Source organism: Artemia sp. Qi Xiang Cuo, chromosome 6 (assembly GCF_049724085.1).
Source record: "Artemia sp. Qi Xiang Cuo chromosome 6, ASM4972408v1, whole genome shotgun sequence".
Classification (NCBI taxonomy): Eukaryota; Metazoa; Arthropoda; class Branchiopoda; order Anostraca; family Artemiidae; genus Artemia; species Artemia sp. Qi Xiang Cuo.
Genome location: NC_142799.1, coordinates 76,645,128 through 76,665,732, shown reverse-complemented (window position 1 = coordinate 76,665,732; position 20,605 = coordinate 76,645,128). Strand labels below are relative to the sequence as shown.

The 20,605-nt window shown below is 34.8% G+C and overlaps 1 protein-coding gene across 1 annotated transcript in view; it reads right to left on the bottom strand.

The window, feature by feature from the left end:
* Window positions 1–20,605, bottom strand: part of Lerp (lysosomal enzyme receptor protein) — a 114,953-nt gene that overhangs the window by 54,611 nt on the left and 39,737 nt on the right. Inside the window, exons 5-9 of the mRNA XM_089090364.1 lie at window positions 20,378–20,594; window positions 15,882–16,085; window positions 10,394–10,544; window positions 5,399–5,506; window positions 3,238–3,432 (exon numbers count right to left, since the gene is read on the bottom strand). Coding sequence (XP_088946490.1) covers window positions 3,238–3,432; window positions 5,399–5,506; window positions 10,394–10,544; window positions 15,882–16,085; window positions 20,378–20,594 — 875 coding nt within the window. The remainder of the gene's footprint in view (window positions 1–3,237; window positions 3,433–5,398; window positions 5,507–10,393; window positions 10,545–15,881; window positions 16,086–20,377; window positions 20,595–20,605) is intronic.

The following is a 20,605-nucleotide window of genomic DNA, read 5'->3' as shown; positions in this document are numbered from 1 at the left end:
ATCCACGGAAACGTGCAAATGCAATATCGCCTTCTTTCATTCACCAACCTGCCTCGACCAAGGCCACCAAACTCACTTCAGACTCTCCGAAACTGACTTCAGGCAATCGATTGTCAATAGAAGTTCAGTTAAGTCGCTTATTACTACTACTACTTACAACTCAACGCAGCACCAAGCCGCCTAAGCCCAACACAGCTACGCACGCTCCTCCTACAACGAAATCTATTAAAAGCCTCCCTCTTTACACCCTCCCAGGAAGTTTCCATTTCCTTTAAATCTTTCTTTATGACATCCTCCGCCCCAGACGAGGACGACCTGCTTTCTGTTTAACCCTAGACGGTTGGCCGAAAAGGAAAATCTTCGGCAATCTGTCATCCTTCATCCGCAGAACGTGCCCTAGCCATCTCAACCTTTCTTTCATTATACTCATAATCTATAAAACTGAGAACCAAAGGCGTTTGACAACTCAGGTACTTCTCAATTATTAAGCTAAGAGTGAAAATTTGGTCGACACATCCTCTGTCTTTTCTAAAAACGCACTGTTCTTTTCTTAAAACTTTGTCTACGGCATCTCTCAGTCTAAAAAGTATCATTGCTACCTACAGAGACCAGACTAATGCCTCGATAATTACCCAACTCACTACTATCACCTTTCTTATAAAGTGGCTTAATTAATGTTTTCTTAAAATCATTTGGTACTTCCCATTTTTCCAAAATCATATTCATAATCTTCAGTAACTTATTTCTAACCTCAGAGCCACCATACTTAAGAAACTCATGTATCACACTATCAGCACCTAGAGCCTTATATCTCTAATCCTTTTAGTACTGTCACTAATTCTTCTACACAGAACAAATCTTCCTTCACATCCAAGGTATCACACCTGTTTCATTTTCTTCTATATCTTTTCCAGTAACTGTATCTTGCTTTAGCACATTCTCAAAATGTTCCACCTACCTCTCTTCAATTCTTTCCTTATCACAAATTGTGGTCCCGTTCCTATTTTCAACTGGGACAAGTCCGGATTGACTACTCCCTCGCAATTTATTAAGATACCAGTACAATATTTTACTATTATGCCGTCTAGCTGCATTTTCCAGATTCTCGGTAATTTTATCCATGGCCTCCACTTCACACCTCCTTAGTTCATATTTTAATCCTGTCTCCATTTTCTTTACATTGCTTTTGCTTTCATATGATCCATCACTCAGACAATTCTTGTACAAAGCCCTTCTCTTCTCTATAAAACATAAAGCTTTTTCACTAATATTCCTAGCAGCAGTCTTAACTTTCTTCTCTGAGAACTTCACAAATTGTTTTTCTAAAATTATTCCAATCATCTTCCACATTGTCAAATTTTAAACTCTCAAGTTTGGTATTCAACTGTTCCTGGAAAAGTTCTCTCAAATTCTCATCCTGGAGTCTACCAACATTATAACTTTCTGGGAGTTAGATACCCTTCCGAAATTTGAGCTTAAAATTGCGATCTTTACTTTTAACATAAAAAGCAGCACTCCCATACACCCTAGTATCTTCTATTGATCCTGCCAGTCTTCGGTTTACTATAATCATTTCATCGGTTTACATATATACTATAATCATTGTTCGTATTAATGTAACGAAGAGTTTTTTTGTTGTCATGTATTTGAATTTTCAATGTGTGTTTGTGTCCTTCTTTTTCTTCTTTTTTTGTTCTTTTTGTTTTCTTTAGTGATTACTCCGTCTACTGTACCTTTTGTACCTTTTTTTGACGGGCAATAAATGAATAATAATAATAATAATAACGTAATCAATAAGATTTGCTGTCTTACCATCACGTGAATACCATGTCAACTTACGGGCCATTTTATTACCAAACACCGGTATTGGTTATAACTAGATTGTTATACCTACAAAATTGCAAAAATCTGTAGTCATTACAGTTTTCTTTTCCTACATCAAAGTTATCTATACTCGGATACCATCTATCCCTATTTCTACCCAACTGGGCGTTAAAATCTCTTAGTAAAAACACTATATTTCTCCCTGGGACCCTGTCTATTTGCTCCTGTAACTGATACCCTGAATTCTTTAGTCATAAAATGAGCAATTAGTATTCTATTATTAATACCTTCCCAGCCTAAACAAGACTTAAGCAGTTTCCTTATTCATCATAAGCCCTGTCTATTTGCCCCATCCTTCCTGCCTGAGTAAACAAATTCTGTATTACGTAATTGGATATTTACTACCGCTGGGATAGGAGTTTCTAAAACTCCTAATAAGTGTTGTTCTAAGCTTGTGAATTCGTCAGTCAAAATGTCGATACGATAGTCATTTTTTAACGTCGTAACATTCCAAGTTCTAATTTACATGTTCTTTAAATCATTGAAATTATTTTGGCCTCAGGAAAAGCAATAATCCTGGATACCAGTACAGGACGGAGATTAACATATCTTCTCAAGTCTACACGGAAAAGCTTAAGCCGGCTTAGAACTGGACAGCAAGAGATCCCTGAGACCTCCAGTATGAATGGAAACTTTGTGGAATCCTGGGCCTATCTTGGTCACAACATGGTTTTCAGCACTTGACGATGCTCTTCTATCAACAAGAGTCGAAATCCTGCATAGACAGTCCCAAGTCTATTACCGTCGACTCATTATATATTCAAACCTACAAATATTATGCTACAACAGGGAGGCAGCCCATAGTAGATAAATTAGCTAGAAAGAGGTTTTTCAGCCTAAAAACGTCCGTCAAAACAGACCAAGCCCAGAAGAATTATTTAATGAGAATCCCGTGCGAATACTGTGTCGTTTATTAGGCTCAGATTTCCTCAAGCGGCGCCACTCCTCAAGTGGGAATAGAGTTAACCACAAGATCCCCAGTCTTGCAGGTACCCCGAAAGGATTGAGGCAGCCCTTTGCAGAGGACGTTGTCCATAGATCTGGATCTTACGCCCTGCCGCAGTTTTCCTCCTATAGAAGATCCTCCCACGATGGTGTTCTGCGTCACCATGCAATTTAACCCATTAAACCATCAGATTCAGCGTATCAGAGAACCCTTCTGTAGAGGTTTTGAGCAAACCAGTCAGACAAGTTTTAAACTGATTCAATTCTTGAAATAAATTAGGACCTCACCGAAATGAATGCCCCCATGCAATAATATCCAATTCAAGCTAGATTTAAACTCATTTAACTCTGAGCAAACATTTATCAAATAAAACTGTTTGTCCTTTTACAATTACTCTTTACGCTTACCATAGTCTTCCTATTCAAGGTAAGGCATGCAGCTGCACCATCACACTCACTTGACTCTGTTAAGAGAGGTTTGCATACATTGAGCTGAAATTTTGCTTCAGGCATTTCATCGTTTGTAACTGTATAGCCGACAAATTTTCGGGCTAGGCCTGTCAAATCGATATGCCCTCCAACACTGTCTACATGGCATAATACCTAAAACCAAATATTTAGCTAAAAATAAAGTGCACTTACTCTGGAATTTATCTATATTAAATTATTTTTAACGATTTAATTGAATATTAATCAGGAACTTATCTATATCTATAAATTAAACAAATTAAATAATTCAGTATTCCAATTTATTTACATAACTAAATTTAATAATGTAAATTTGAAAATAACTAATAACTTAACTTTGAATTGATATCCACACGAAATTCTAGCACCAAGTAACATCAAAAGGTACGTACTTAAACGAAAGATAAATAAATGATAAGTAATACTGAAAAAATTAAGTTTAATTAAATAACTAAACTGAATAATTAAAATCTATTAAAATAATTAGACTCAATATCATCGTTGTGCGCCATAATGGTACAGATTGTATTTGTTTAACATTAATCTGAGTCGATGCCAACAAGAAATTATAGCAGGTATTAAAATAATTACATGAAATGATAAGCAGTTAAACGATAATTAAATAGTAATAAATTAAGATTAAAAAATAATAAAAGATAATAATAAAAATTACGATTAATTAAATAAATAAACTGAATAATTAAATTTACTAAAATAAACAAACTCAATAGCAATGGCGTATAACATAATTGCACAGAAAATATTCGTTGGTTCAATATTTGATAAATTAATTATATTATATATTATATTATAAATTATATATCATATGATAAATTATAGACAAATACTTAACTTCTATAGTGTTCGACCCAAAACCGACCAAGCTTGATCATCACAATAGCATATATACAACCAGTCCTGCTGAAGTTTAGACACGGTAGAATTGCAATAATAAAAAATTGAATTTACTTGGAAGAACTAAATTGATTACGTTGAAAATAAATACCTATAATCAAAACAAATCAAATCTTTCAGGTTCGCGTAAAGCCAAAATGTAGAAACAGTCAGAGAAAGGATTACTTTCCACCCAAGTTAAGAAAAAAATTTGGTTGGCTTCACATAGCGAAACAAAGGAATGAATTACCTCCTTTGAAAATAATATACAAAGCGCTAAGGGGTGTACGCAGGAATCTTTCTGGGGCGGGCAATAATAAAAAATAGCAAGTGACAGGGAATTCGACAAAATTTAGGATGTCAGGGGAAAGTACCAGGGCCCCAATCCCCACCCCTGCGTATGTCCCTGAAAGAATCCTTGCCAGGAAAAATTGAGAAGAAATACGTTAAAACTATCTATGTTAAAACACTATACGTTAATACTATACGTTATACGTTAATACTATACGTTAATATACGTTAAAACTATATATCTATGGCGACATTTGGGCCGGTGTTATTAAAAACCCTTGAAGTCCAGAAAGAGAACATTGGCCGATCACTAATACCTATTCATTGCAAAAAATCAAGACCGTGCCCAGAAGGGGGGGGGTCAACCCCCCCCCCTCCGAAAAAAAAATCCTGGGTACGGCCTTGAAAAATATATCTATGGCGACAAAAGCGCCATATTATTCCTTGTGACCAGAAATTGTACCTACCCTTTAGATATATATATTTATCGAAGGGTCTTTCTTACCGTTTGCAGGTAAAACAGAAAACCTGGGAAAACTTAAAATTTTTAAAGTGTTGAGGAAATACCCGTGTGAAGGCCCTACCTACAGGAGTGGCTGTTCAAGTATTAAGCCTCATTACCCAAAATAAAACTTTAGATACATCCCAGGAGAACCATTTCTTAACACTTTCCCAAGATCTTGAAACTTCATTCCTCAGCTTCACATCTTGGGATAAGTACGTATATTTAAAAAATGCCGTCAAAAATGTATTAAACATGTTTATTACGGTTACTTAGTGCATTGGGTATTCTTTTATTATTGGGTATTTTATTATTCATTATTATTGGGTATTTATACCCTGTAATTTTTCTCTACTGAATCTTTGGATTTGTCTAGGTCTCAGTGGCAGTCCATGCACTAATCATCGGTCTTACCTCTTTATTTAAATTCGTTTCTTCTTCCTTAAATGGACATGCGGCTTCGTCTTCCCAAAAAAAGAAATAAGTGCAATCCCTGTAATTCACAAACTGAGGGGCGGTAATCTAAAAAAGAACGAAAAATTAAGAGCTGTTGAGGCTAAGGGGCTTGGCCCCTTAGAAAGATATTTTAATTCTTTTGTAAAAAATAGCCGCTATAATAGCCAATATCAGGCTATACTAGAATAATCTGTACCCTTAGCTGCAAGCATAAGATGTGTGCTTCAAATGGAAACAGGGTAAGAACTTTAAAGGAAAATCAGATGAATATGGTCAAGGGAAGGGGGGCTTACGCTTCGAAATAAACTTCATTATTAGGAAAAATGATCAAGCTTAGAAATAGTTTCAGCACTTTTTATAATGGCGTTATATGCGGCTCTTTGCTCTCGAGTTTTTTGTTTTGCTTTTTTTAGTTTATGGCCATGATAACCTCCATGGCCATGATCACGGTTCGAAAACCTACTCTGCATAAATTTTTAAGTCTCTAGCTCAATCAATTTAGCCTATTTTCCAGTGCAAAGACAAAAGTATACAGAAAAAACAAAACACACACTCGAATTTAAGTATGTAAATGACAATGTGTTCATCAAGTTTTGACACAACCTGTTTTTTTTTAAGAATCAACAAAACCCTTCCCCCCAAAAAAATTTGAAAACTACCTTTTTTGTGTCCTTATCACTTTTAAACATAAACAAATCCTTGCCCCACCCCCATATTCTTCTTAGATTTCGAGTATTTGCGCCGTTACCAGTTATTTATTTTATTCATCTCGTTATTTATTTATTTATTTATTACCAGTTATTTATTTATTTTATTATATTTTATTTATTTTATACAATTTAACTCGATAAAATACAGACTGAGAATGATATTTTGGCATATCCTTATTCCATAGTTTTTCGTGATTTCACAGATAAAATGCACGAGTTTCAGTTCTAATTCAAAACTAATTTTCAAAACTAGAAAAACAAAATTCAACCAAGCGTGATCAGTTTTGCTTATTTTCCAGCGCAAAAAAAGGAAAAATCATATAAACAACACACACTTGAATTTAAAATATTTAGGTGGCCGTGGCTTCCGCAAAAACTTAACTAATGCAAAACTTATCTTCAAAACGAAACCAACAAACTTTAACAACGTGAAAAATCAACCATTCACGCATGAATTTTACTGGGTCGAATTTTTGAGTAAAGCGAATCAATTTCTGTCTTTTAAGATTACGTAAATGAAATCTCACGAAATATAAATGAGTAAGATGAGTGCTATGAGCTAAGCATTTCTCGAAATGAGTTTTGTGAAATTGAGCTTTGACATAGGTTTAAATTCGAATGTATAATGAGAATCATTTTTTATTCTTTTTGCTCTTTTATCTATAAGATAGTCTTTACTTTTGCCCTATGTTCGGAAGTATGGACGAGAGTGGGGGTCATGTGATCTATGAGTGTGAAGAATTGAGTCAGTTGAGAAATGAAGTGCATAGAAAGTGTATGTTTGATGAGAGGTGGCTGGTGAATGTAATGAGGGATGAATTTTTTGCGAGTATTAAACATTTAGGACAATTTCCAAGGTTGGCAATAGAGCACAGAAGAAGACTTTTGTTTTTCTTTGTTTATGTTATGCTTTTGTAATTTAAACTACTTAAGAGTGAATTTTCTTTTCTGTTTTGTATTGCGATAGCTCTAGGGCTTTTAGCGCAATAAAATTTACTTACATGCTTACTTACTATAATACTTTTGAGGGACAGTTTGATAGCCCTGGCAATACTTTTATTGGTACTTTTCTGTTATATGAAACTAAGAGATGAAAGAAAACAATAAATGAAAAATTAAATTAAAAAAAGGTGAGAAAACAAGGATTTTGTCAGCCAGTGGCAAAACATGAAGACGATGAACAAGCAAATATTTCGACAAAGACCTCCGCCAAGTCGTTCTCTGCTATATATAAAAAAAAATAACCTTTCGAATTTTTTCTTCGTCTTCATGTTTTGCCACTGGCTGACAAAATCCTCATTTTCTCACCTTTTTTTAATTTTATTTTTCGTTTATTATTTCCTTTCCTCTCTTAGTTTCAAGTCATATATAGCCAGTGTGGTCTTAGAATGTATTTACTTTTCTGTTATAGCGACCCCACTCAAGAAGTGAAGTTAAGTTAATCCTAATGAAGAATACCAAATATGATGAAAATATAGTACTTTAGAAAAAAGTTTGGGTTATACATTTGCACATTAGGTGGGTTAGGGGTAAAGTACAGCAGGTCTGCATGCAAAATGTTTCAGCTATAATTATTCTGCATATTCTGGAGTAAGAATTGTTTTCTAACTTCATATTGTCCAAATACTTTAAACCCCCTCCAACCCCTAATGTGCAAATATATAGCCCAACTTATACAAGTCTAAAGTATTTTGTCACCCACCACTTGTTTTTCACTGAGCGTAAGCTAATTATCTCTTAATACAGACAGCTGAAAAACTGGTTCTAAGTTTTTTCTCGAGTTTGACACAGCGTAATTCTCGAGTGGGGTTGCTATAACAGAAAAGTGCCCTTTTATTTAGTAAAACAAAAGTCAGTTTGCGGGTATCAAAATTGATACTCAACAATTTTGAACTTTTCTGTCTCCTAAAATGGATCCAGACTTTATTCAATTTTTGCGAAAGTCCTGAAATCAAACATTTTGCATTTATATTTTGACCAATTGTTCTACATTGTTATTACGTATTATTTCATAAATTAAGTTGTTTTTAGCAAAGATCATCAGCTCGATTGGATCCAACGGTGCCGAGTTGGATGGTGTTAACCTGAACAATATTCCACCAATTCTGGTGGGCATTCTTCCTGTGATAGTGCACCTAATAAATTTATCAATGTAGAAGGGAGTTTTTCCTAAATTATAGAAAACAGCAAAGAATCTCCCTCTCTACAAAGGGGGACACTCAAATGGATATATCGAACTGGGGGCCTATTTCTATTTTGCCAGTGTTTTGAAAGTTTATAAAAGTTATCTATGGAAGACTTTAAGATCACCTCACGAGCCTGCATGCGTTGTATGATGGCCAGTTCAGATTCCGAAAGGTGTTGTACAACATGTTTTTGAAAATGTTAACTTAGCTTTAGAAAAGGGTGAGTATTTTATTAGTATTTTTATAGATTTTTAAAAAGCGCTTGACACCGTAAATTTCAGTATTTTATCGGATAGATTAGGAGACGCTGGTTCAAAAGAGATATGTTTGGACTAGTTTAGTTCGTTTTTCAATGAAAGGTCAGTGAGAGTAAATCTAGGAGAGAAGTTTTCTGGTTTTTTTCTGTTTCATGTGGGGTTCCTCAGGGTTCCGTCTTAGGACCCCTGTTGCATTTAGATTATGTCGACAGTATGCGGTTCTATATTCCGGGTGCGTCTATGACATCTTTCGCCGATGACGATGGCACTTGTTGTGGCAGCGGAGACTCTTGAAGAATTGGTCCAGAAAGCAAACAGAGCTCTGCAAGGGTACAGTGAGTTTGTAGGAACTAGCTTACTTAGCATTAACGCGGCAAAGAGTAATTGTATTCCGATTAATCGGACTGGTGTATCTTCAAATCTTCCCAATGAAATGAAAATAAATGGTACTGTATAAAAAAAAAATTATAATTAAAAAAAATTTATAATGTTAAATTAATCATTTTGTTTTTGTAATAAAATTATAAGCTATATCAGATCTTGTATTATCCCGTTGAATATAAAATTTAAGTTAAGTTCTATTATTAGTATTTGTAAAGTATGGAGGTAATTTGAGTTCATGCTGGTTGGCTTAGGGAGGACCGCGACTATGCGATTCATTTAACAGTGTGATATAATGTTTCCTCAACAGGATTGACCTAGAGGGCCAATTATTATGGATTATGACCCAGAATTTGTTTGTTAATTGTATTTGTGAGTATTTGTAATTTAAGTGTAAAGTATTAATAAAACCGATTTGAATTGAATTATATTAAAGCAGGTTGAGGAAGTGCGGTATCTTGGATTCATTCTTGATCCGAACCTCAGATGGAGAAGACACGCTGATGTGGTTGCGTGTAAGGTAGGGCCTTGTAATTTTAAGACGTTGTCAAAATTTTCTACCTTCTCATATTTTAGTTCTTTTATGTTACTCTTTGATTGCACCGTATATAAATTATGGATGCATGATTTGGGCTAGTAATTTTACGTGCAATTTTAAACGAGTACAGATTCAGCAAAATAAAGCAGTGATGTTAATTGATAAGTATGATACAGGAGTTTTAAGTACAGAGTCGTTTTTTAGGAAACTTAGGATTTTAAATGTTGGGCAAACTAGAGATTTTCAAAATGGTTTTTTTTGTGTTTCAGAGTTTGAATGGTTTTGCGCCTGATGTTTTCAATAATTTTAATAATTTCGTTTTAATTTATTTTATCACAAATATGCTACGAGCAATGCTGAAGACCTGGTAAGTGAGCCAAGAAGTACGGTCCGTTCTAGCCATGTGGCAAAGCGCACGGGTTCGGTGGTCTCGAATACCTTTCCAGAGTTAATTCGGGAAGCGGAATGTGTGGTACAATTTAAAAACCGGTTAAAGAAGTGTCTCCTTGTGGGCAGTTGTGGGACTGGATTGCGAGAGAGGGCAAATTAAGCATTTTTTTTTCCTGTTAATCACTTTTTTTTTAATGTATTGTTCTGTAATTATTATTAATATCTCTTTTTTGTTCTTTATTTGTGTTTATTTCAGTCATGATTTGGTTAGTTGTGTACAAACGAAACTCAGAGAAGAGAGAAAGTAACAAGTATAGCCAGTGTGGTCTAAGAATGTATTTATGTTAGTTGTGTAATTTAGTAATTGTGTACTGGTTACGTTTTTCAAGCATATTTGTGCTTTGTTTGTAACCGGTCATCAAACCGGCATGAATTATATTCAATGAAGATGTTGTTGTTTTTGTTGTTTACTAATTCAAATATCGACTTACCAGGGTGCCTTTTGCGCACTTAAATTCAATAACAGTAGAGAGGCTTTTGTTGCTTTCTTCAGGACAAATTCCACCATTCGTATACTTGATTTTTAGAATTCCATCTGAATCTACAAACGGAGTTGACTCCAACGTGCCAAGGCTCTTATAACTAAGAACAAAGAAAATAATTAAAAAAAACTAACGTATTTTCATTGTGAATCTTAGCACCTCATATTCGCTAATAAACCGCGCCATTTATTTTCCTTTTGAAACAAATATTGTACCTTTTGACAAACCTGTTGGGGGTAAACGAAGACCAAGATACCATCAAATTGAATGAGAAAAAGTTACAGGAAAAAATTTAAACTATTTAAGATATCGAGAAATTAGGACTATTCATGCCTAAAACTGGGATTTTTATTTTGGTAGTTTCAAACTTTGAAGTTTTTAAGGCAGTATCACATTTATGTCACTGTTACCACGTTAAGCTATTTAATTAATAAGACAAAGCTAACTCGCTAAATATGACAACACTGTAACAACACTGTGACAAAACCGTAAAATTCAGACAATATAATCTGTTGATTCCCATAGACAAGAACATCTCCAAGAAAAACTATATCTTCTTAAGCTGCATTGTTGTCATTAGTTTTTAGCTTATTTTTTGCAGATTTTTCATACATTTTTTTTAATTTGGCAGCTGTTACTAAAAACAGCCAAATTGCACATGGATGTGTTTTCAATAAAAAAGTCAAATCTGTGATTATTTTTTAATTTGTTGGAAAATATTATAATTGTAAATGTTAATGTACACTTAACCAATTCAAATATTCAGATTTCATTGTAATCTTCTGGTACTTCAAAGGGAGTGAGAATTTCACAAGAAGAGAGAAAGAGCGTAAATAGAGTGGCGTAGAGGAGGATCCTGCACAGTTCAGCCTGTGGTGGCTTAACGCATTAGTCAGTTGTTGTTAGGCTACAACAACTTCAGCTTATTTATAATAAGACTACAGAGAAATCCAAAAGAGCAAAAAAGGCGAAAAGGTGAAAGGTCAAAGTACAGACACAAAAAAACACGCGAATTTTTTTTTATTTTCAGGTCACCTTTTTGGGGGAGGGGGGAGTGTCCTTTACACCAATGCCAGGAGAGGAGGAAACCATTCTTCTGATTGTATATAAGCTATCTTTGCTGACTAAGTCTCAGGTAATACAGAAATATTGTTTATTATATCAAATGCCAATCGACACCCCAGTTACACCCTCTTTGAGTACTTTACGGGAATACCTGAAGGCCCAAAAACACCTGATATGAGTAACGAAGAGTTGGACGCTCGTTCTAAGTTTGCTGTCTAGAAATATTACAATCTTTATCGGGTACTTCATTTATTTTCATTTTTTTTTATTTAGTATATAATTTTAGCATATTATATATAACTAGGTGGCACTGTCTACTTATTAATTGATACAAATAATGCTACGCACACTACTTGTTGCATAAATAAGAACGCTTACTGGAATACCAATCACATAATAAGAAACAAGACATGAGGCTAAAAAGAGAAAATTGAATAAAGAAAAAAAAACAAATACACAAACACAGGACGCAGCCAGGGCGGTCACCAGATTTGACCTCCCCTCTCCAAGAAATAATTCCCTGACTCGTAAATTTGTCGTAAAAGTGCAGGTAGAAAATATACCCCCTTTCACCCTACCAAAATTATTTTAGTACCCCCCCCCCCCATCCCGAACAAAAAGCATTTCCGTTCCAGATAAATCCGAAAGTGCCAAAAAAAAAGGTCAATTATATGTCAAAATATTGCAAATTATCGTAAGAATCCTAAAAGTCCTGATATATTAGGAAGGGAAAAGGCCTCTGGCCCATACATACCTGCCTGACAATACTATTCTCTTACGTTGGGTAATAAGCTTATTTATTAGACCAAAGAGCTTTAGTTTATCTTTAGCAGAGACGTCATTTCCTCAAAATCCTGGTGGGGAGGGGGAGTTGGAGCCAATTTTCCCAAATCAAGTGAAAATGAAAGTGAAAAATGAAAAATGAATAATATATTACCATAAAGGCAAAGATATACTAAAGAAAACTGGTCTGTTTCTGTGGATACTTGAATTATGCAGGCTTATCTTAATTTTGACAAGATTTTTTGCAGGAACAAAATTTCAACGTGGGGGGAGGGGGTCAAAATGAAATCTGGGGGAGACAAACTTGGGTCTGGAGGGGGCAGTTGTCCCCCTGCCCCATAGCAAATGACATCCCTGGTTTTTAGCTTATTTATTGCTGATTCTCCACACGCTTTTGTTTTTTAACATCATGCCTGTTACAAAAACAGCAAAACTACAATTGGCGGTGTTTTCAATTAAAAGTCAAGCTTACGATTTTTCCTACTTTGTTAAGACACATACGGCTGTGAATGTTTAACAGTCACCAGCACATTGACAGCCATTTTAAACAGTCAGATTTCATTTTCATTCTTCCGGCACTTTAAAGGGAGCAATAATTTTACGAGAGGAGAGAAAGAATAGTGTTCGAGGAGGATCCCGCAGAGCTATGTGTAAATCCACCCCAGGTGGCTTACCACATTGGTTAATTGTAGTTAGACTACGGAATTGACATGTTTATATTTTTCAGGAGGTGAGTAATTTAATTAGTCACATCGTTCCATTTTACAGATGACTGATTATAGACAATTTAGTTTGATTAATTTAATTAGTCACACCGTTCCATTTTACAGATGACTGATTATAGACAGTTTAGTTTGATTAATTTAATTAGTCACACCGTTCCATTTTACAGATGACTGATTATAGATAGTTTAGTTTGATTAATTTAATTAGTCACACCGTTCCATTTTACAGATGACTGATTATAGACAGTTTAGTTTGATTAATTTAATTAGTCACACCGTTCCATTTTACAGATGAATGATTATAGACAGTTTAGACAGTTTAGCAACTAAACCTGACAGTTTAGTTGCAGCCAAAGAAAAAGTATTATGTCCTCATAACGGGAGCCATGTTGGTCTTAGGTGGTTTAACGCTCCAATTAGCAATAATAGCAGCAAATAGACTCCATAATTGACAGGTTTATAAGAAGAGACTGTAATCCATGATAAAATTAGACAATTCAAAGATTTCGGGTGAATACGACGTAATTAACTACAGCCATTGCGAGCCGTGTTGATTTAATCTTTGATTTATTTCAAGTTATCACTAGGAGTGAATTCTGATTGGGCTTAGTTTGTTATCAGGAATCTGTTGGTCACTGCAACTTAGAAATTAGAGCTACCTTCCTAATACACAGGATGCCGAAGACCAAGGTTTCAAGTCCAATGAAACTCCCATTAAAGGTTGAATTCACACTATTACTTACCACAAAATTGCGAGCAGTAGACACAGTCCATACATATTTTTGTATTTAACTCGGTGTTTGAAAGTTAAAGTCGACATGATCAATAGGATTGAGGACTAACTTTGGTTTGTAAATCTTTACATGTTTATTTTCAGACAGCAACGCGTGTAAGGGTGAGAGCCATCCCACCCCACTCCCCTGCATATAATAAAATTTAGCATAGTTTTCATGATTCACGAGACTGAATGACTCCCTAAACAATGTAAAATAACAAAAGAAGCTCTGAAAAGAAACTTTGGGCGGGGGCATGCCAAACATACCATTGTTCGTCCTTTAAATAATTCGTAGCTTGTGCGTTTTGATAGCTTGACTAAAAGATACCATGTTCGGGATATGCCTTTGAAAGATATTTTGTTTTCAATAAATGATTTGATTTTAAAAGCGAATGCAAATCACAAAAATCCATAATGTCATCCATTAAAATTAAAGCAACTGCGATATTGCTGGAGGAGGATTTTTGTTATTTTAAGGAGGAGTTGCTTTAATTAAAATTAAAGCAACTGCGATATTGCTGGAGGAGGATTTTTGTTATTTTAAGGAGGAGTTGCTTTAATTAAAATTAAAGCAACTGCGATATTGCTGGAGGAGGATTTTTGTTATTTTAAGGAGGAGTTGCTTTAATTAAAATTAAAGCAACTACGATGCTGCTGGAGGAGGTGCAATGATGGTATTGAGATTCTTCTGAAGTTCCTAAAAAATAGCGTGGAATTCCTACGCGCATGAAAAGTTATTAGAATAACACTAAAGCCCAGGCTGCCTGTCATCCATTATAAATTACATATCTATGATACTGTTAGAGAAGGTGTATTGAGAATATTAGAGAGACTTCTGAAGCTCCTCTTAATGTAGAGCTATTTTTCTAGGTTGAAACTTTCCAGGAAGACGTGCATTCATAATATTAGACATGCTTCAGAAGCTCCACTTAATCTGTGGTAGGAGGTGTATAAGGTATAGGAGGTGTGGTAGGATACTGTTAGAGGAGATGTATTGAGAATATTAGAGACTTCTGAAGCTCCTCTTAATGTAGATCTTTTTTTCTAGACAGAAAATTTCCAGGAGGAGGTGCATTCACAATATTAGACATGATACAGAAGTTCCACTTAATATGTAGTTAACTTTTAAAAATAGCATGGAATTCGTAAGTGCATGAAAAATTAAAAAGAATCTCGCGAAAGCCTATGCTAATACGTCCATGATACTAGCACAGGAGGTGTAAAATCCTCGGAGGTTTCTAAAACCCCTCTTAAAGTGAGGTTACTTTTTTTCAATAACATGCATTTCCTACGTGGATGAAAAGTGCAAAGATCTCCCGATTGCCCATGCCGCCTGTCATCTATTATAAATTAATAAGTATATGTAATGCAGCTGAAGGAGGTGAATTCAGAATATTACAGAGGTTTCTGAAGCTCCTCTTAATGTAAGGTTATTGTTTAAAGCACAGAATTCCTATGTGCATGAGAAAATGCAAGGGGTTCAGGAAAGCCCATGCTGCCTATCGTTTATTATAAATCAATGTATCTTCGAAGCTGCTAGAAAAGGTGCATTTACAATGTGGAAGAGCTTCTTAATACTAATATGGAGTACAGGAAATTTCCAATTTGACACTGGTTTTGATGAATGTCGCGGATTTTCTACGAAAGAAAAACTGGATTTCTGAGAGAAATCCTTCTGGCAGAAACGAGATTCACTCGGTGGCTTAATGAAGCATAAAATCGGCATAAAATTAAGTTCCAGCTCCTCATAAACATTTTAAAAAGATCTACAACCACAATTTCTACCATATCGAACGTAAGGGCTGAGTATTTTCTGATTAAAATTCTGCTTTTGCATGCCATTAGCTCAGTAGCAGTTTTTGGCTCCAAAACCTTTTCTTCAAAAGCAGTTTTGGAGGGGGGTAAGGTATACGATAAGAGTGTAGAAACATAAAATAAACGAAATTTAATGTCAGGTATCAGAAAATCTGGGGTGAGGGCTGCCCCCCGCCCTGCCATGCCTAGAACCACCACTGCATGTGCTAGATGCTAAATAACAAATTCGGGAGGCCTGTCTAATATTTAAAAAAAAAAATAAATAGGAAATTACCTCAATTCTCCATTTGTGATACTCCTCATACAAGCAGCAGAATAGGTTGGACACTCAGCCTCATAGCCAAAGATGACTGTATGGCAAACATTAATAAGGTAGTTAGTGTTGTTATGTTCCGCTTCATGGTTTGACGAGACGGATTTCAGACGCGATAAATCATATGTGCTTCCTTTGCCGTCTGTCGCCTTACAACCAATACTCCTGTAAATCAGTAATGTTTCGGGATAAATATTTTAATGATGTTATTAATGCACTCACTTAAAAGTTCACAGAAGGAATTTTGAACGCAAGTGTCTAATGAGGTCATTTACTGAACCCACTTAAAGGGTTACAGACGGCATTTTGGGTGTAATGAGTTGATTGACTGCACCCACTAGGGCAAAATTCATCTTCTGAATTTCCCGGCATATTTTTATGAAAATTCATGTTTATAAAAGCTGATTTTAAGAGAAGAATATATTTGTGAACAAATATTTTAACGACTTCAGTTGATGCCCCAATTAAGACATCCAGAATTCTTAATCGCTTCACCTAACATTTTTGCACCTCTACATCTTTTCTTTTATTTTAGGCATATTTTATTTTCTAAATTCTTCCGGTATTCTGTTATCAACACTTTATATAGCATTAAAGGATAAAAACAACATTTCAACATATATTAAGTTTGCCTCTGTCAGTAGAGATATTGACTACCTATATACAAATATAACAACCAAACCATAAATAAATATAGAACCACCTTTGTAAAAAAAACGGCATTTTTATAGATAAAAAAAAAAGGTAAATTTCTAGTAATACAAAATGAAAAACCTACAACAAGCCGAAGCAAAAAAACTAAAATTTAATTAAAAATAGGACAAAAAATTTAAATTTGGAACTAGAATTGAACTGATAAGGCATTAGATCTATGTACAACAAACAAAAAGATTAAAGTATTAATAGCGTTACAATTTTTCTTTTCTGTCATTTTCAATCATGTTTTAATACATTTAAGACAGCACTCAAAATTTTTTCCTTCGTTTTAAAGTTTAATTTAAAAATGCTAGCTTCTTTACGGGGATACGGTACGATAAAGACTTGCCCTATTTCGCCCATTATAAACGTTTTTAGTTTGTGTAGTGAACCTATATAGAGTATTGTTGATAGCGTTGATAAAGCTTGTACAACTTATGTAGTATATGCGAATAAACAAGGGAAAATTTACAACCAAAAGCGAATTCCCCCGCTTTCTTAGAAAAACCACGTAATTTCTTTCAATTTGGGCCTAATATAGAGATATTCATTTTTAAGGAGACTTACATCATCAGGAAATATGAATTCTGTTTTTTCTATTAATCGGACCAGAATTGTCTAATTGAAGTACAGGAAAGGTCAGTCCCTAAAAATATTCCAGTCTACCTGATAGAAAAATAATGAAAATCCGTTCGACGGAATTATAATTTGACTGATCTTGCCGCTTTGGGAATTTCTGCGCTGTCACCCGCCTTAACTGACAGACTGGCGGAGAAAAGGTAACTATATTTCAGTGTCTTATTGAAGCAATTAGGTCAAAGTTATATCATAGTTAGGCATTGTATATATATTTTCTCTTACATTTTTTATTTCTTACTTCGTATTAAGTAAACTTCGGCAAGTGAAAGACAAGTTACTGTGATATTGTGCACTTTGTATAGCCCTATTATATTTTCAATTACGACCCACGAGCATAAATTGGATTCGATTTATTGAACTCGAATGGATACTATTGTTTGATTATTACAATCATTTATATCTCTTGAATCACTAAGTTGCTACTTAGTTAAATTCTAAGATAGTCCAAATACTAAATATGGGCAGAAAACGGAACAGCAGAGGGCTCAACTTCAAGAGTGGTTAAGTCCACCGTCCGACTTAAGAGAAATAGATGTGTTTTCCTTGACAACAAAAAAGCGTCCATTTAAAGAGGAACTATAATTATTTTCATCAAGATCAGATGCAGCTGGAATGTTGCAACCTCGACAAGGGATTTTTATTGTGTACTTCGGCAAAGAAGATTTCCACGTTGAAAAACTTAACCGCAACAAAAATTTCTGGCAACACAAAATGTTTCCATAGCTCCATAAATTTTATATGGAAGCTTTGTTTCCAGAAATTGTGGACGGAAGAGTGTCACGCAATATGGAGATCCACGAGCCATTTCTAGGCAAGTCGACGGACAAATAAAGCTCTCACAAATTCAAATGAGGATATCTAGGTTAGTTTCTAGACAAGTTTGTATATATATGCATGTAATTACCCGATACTGTACCCAAATAAACATTTTTTAGCTGTCCTTGTCATCAACATTCCGGTAAGGCCAAGACCCCGGTAGGGTTTCCATCAGGGGCGTAATTTCATCAAAATACAGGGGAGGAGGGGCAAGTTCGAGCCATTTTTCCCAAACCAAGTAAAAATGACAGTAAAAACTAAAAAATAAGCCGTTTGGTATCATATAGGCACTATTTAGTAATTTATGAGTACTATAAAGGTACTAGTACTATATAAAGATAACTTATAGTACTGTAAATGTAAATATGTACTAGAAAAATGATCTGTTTCTGTTGATTCTTGAATTATGCAGGTTTATCTTAGTTTTGACGAGATTTTGGAAGAAACTTTATTTCAGCTAGGGGGGGGGCAAACTGGGGTCTTGGGGGAGGCAGCCCAAGGTCTGGGAGAGTATGTTGTTCCCCTGCCCCATAGCAAACTACGCCACTGATTTTCTTCAAACATGCCATCCAGTTAAGGTTTTTATATATTTATGGTGTCCCAGGTAATACCTCTGTTTTTCAAACATAATTAAAAATATTAGAACGATTGTCACCGGTAAACCCAGAGAAAAACATGGGTTTGAACTTGAATATCAACGATAATCTCTTAAGTTGTTTATGAACTTATAGTCTAAATAATTCCCCGCTCCCCCCCCCCCCCAAAGAAAACACTTTGAATTCAACTTTCAATGATTTTTCGTACTTGTTTGTGCATTAACACTTTTCTGGCTAATGCCTCCCTCCCTAGATGGTTACCCCTCAAAAAATTATCTCTGTGCATAAGATTTCGTTGATTCCATAAAAATGCCAGTTCAATGAAAATTCCTTCTCTTGTACTTTTTTTTTCTTCCGTCGAGATGTGATGCATTCGTAAAACAATTGTGCTTTCACTCATTCGTTAGCAAATGTCAACTTTTGTCACTTGTCAACCACCAAATTCTAGATTGATCTTGATAATCAAGCCCCCTGGAGAGGTCCTTTGTCCTTTGGCAAATTTACCGACAAGAGAACCTGAAAATGTAGCAATATACAACCACATCCCCTTAAGCAAAATTCTAGTCTATTCTCATTAAATAGTTCTCAAAATCATGTTTTTTTAAAAATACATTCTAAGACCACACTGGCTATAGATGACAAGAGAAGAATTGATTTTATTTTTCATTTATTATTTCCTTTCTTCTAGACAAGAGAAGAATTGATTTGATTTGATTTTTCATTTATTATTTCCTTTCTTCTCTTATTTTCATACGTTCTTTTCTGACGTTGTCACACTTATGTGGAAAAATTGAAGATTTTCATGTATGGAGAAGGACATTAAATTGCGTATAGAGAAAAAAACTGGTAACTGCAAAAATATTTGTATATATTTTGACAAGGGATTAAAACGATTCCAAAACCGTAAAAAAGAGAACCCTAAGTTTGAAGCTTAGTAGAAATCGTGGTTAGATATCGGACTTGCTGTAGTAATCAAATATTTTAAAGTAGAGTGGAGTATGAAAAGACATTAAATTGCCTAAAGAACAAAAAACTCGTAATTGCAAAAGTATTTTAACAAGGGATTACAACAATTCCAAAACCTTAAAAAAAAACCCAAAGTTTGAAGCTTAGTAGAAATCGTTGTTAGAAATCAGACTTGCTGTAATAATTAAATATCTTTGAATAGACTGCAGTGTGAAAAGACATTAAATTGCGAAAAGAGCAAAAACGGGTAATTGCAAAACTATTTGTATATATTACAACAAGGGATTACAGCAATTCAAAAACCTTGAAAAAGAAAACCAAAAGTTCGATGAATTATATCATCCCCCGCATCACATGAGTGGATGTATTGTTTTAATATCTATTACGCATACAGCATTACAAATGGACAGCTTCTTGGGAGGGTGTAAAGAGGGAGGCTTTGAATGCATTGGGTTGGAGGAGGAGCGGACGAATCTGTGTTGGCCTAAGGAGGCTCGGTACTGCAGTGAGTTGTTAGTAGTAGTATATTTTTTTCAGTGCAAATTTTGGGTTCTGTTTTGAAAAGTTTTATTTTTCATTTTTACTGTTTAAATTTCAAACCTTTTTGTGCATTCCTCAACTATTTTATTTTCAGTCACCTTGATTCAAACCTTTTCGTAACTCATTAGTGAGGTAGCTCCTTTCCAGGTTTTCAAGATTATCACCTTTCCCCTCTTTTTTGAAATTAAAAATCTTATAACGTACCTTCCAGGTGTACAAGCGGCATTTGTTTTCCAATGAAAATGAGCAGTGCAATCTGTATGAGTCTCAATCAGAGTTAAGTCACTTTCGGTAGAGGTGTCACAAATAAATTGAATAAGGGTGGATCTGTTTGACTTTCCGTCTCTATCACAAACATCTCCTCCGGTATAACTTAATAAAAGCGTTCCGTTTCTATATATTAGGTTGTCATTGTATCTGCCTAGAATAGAT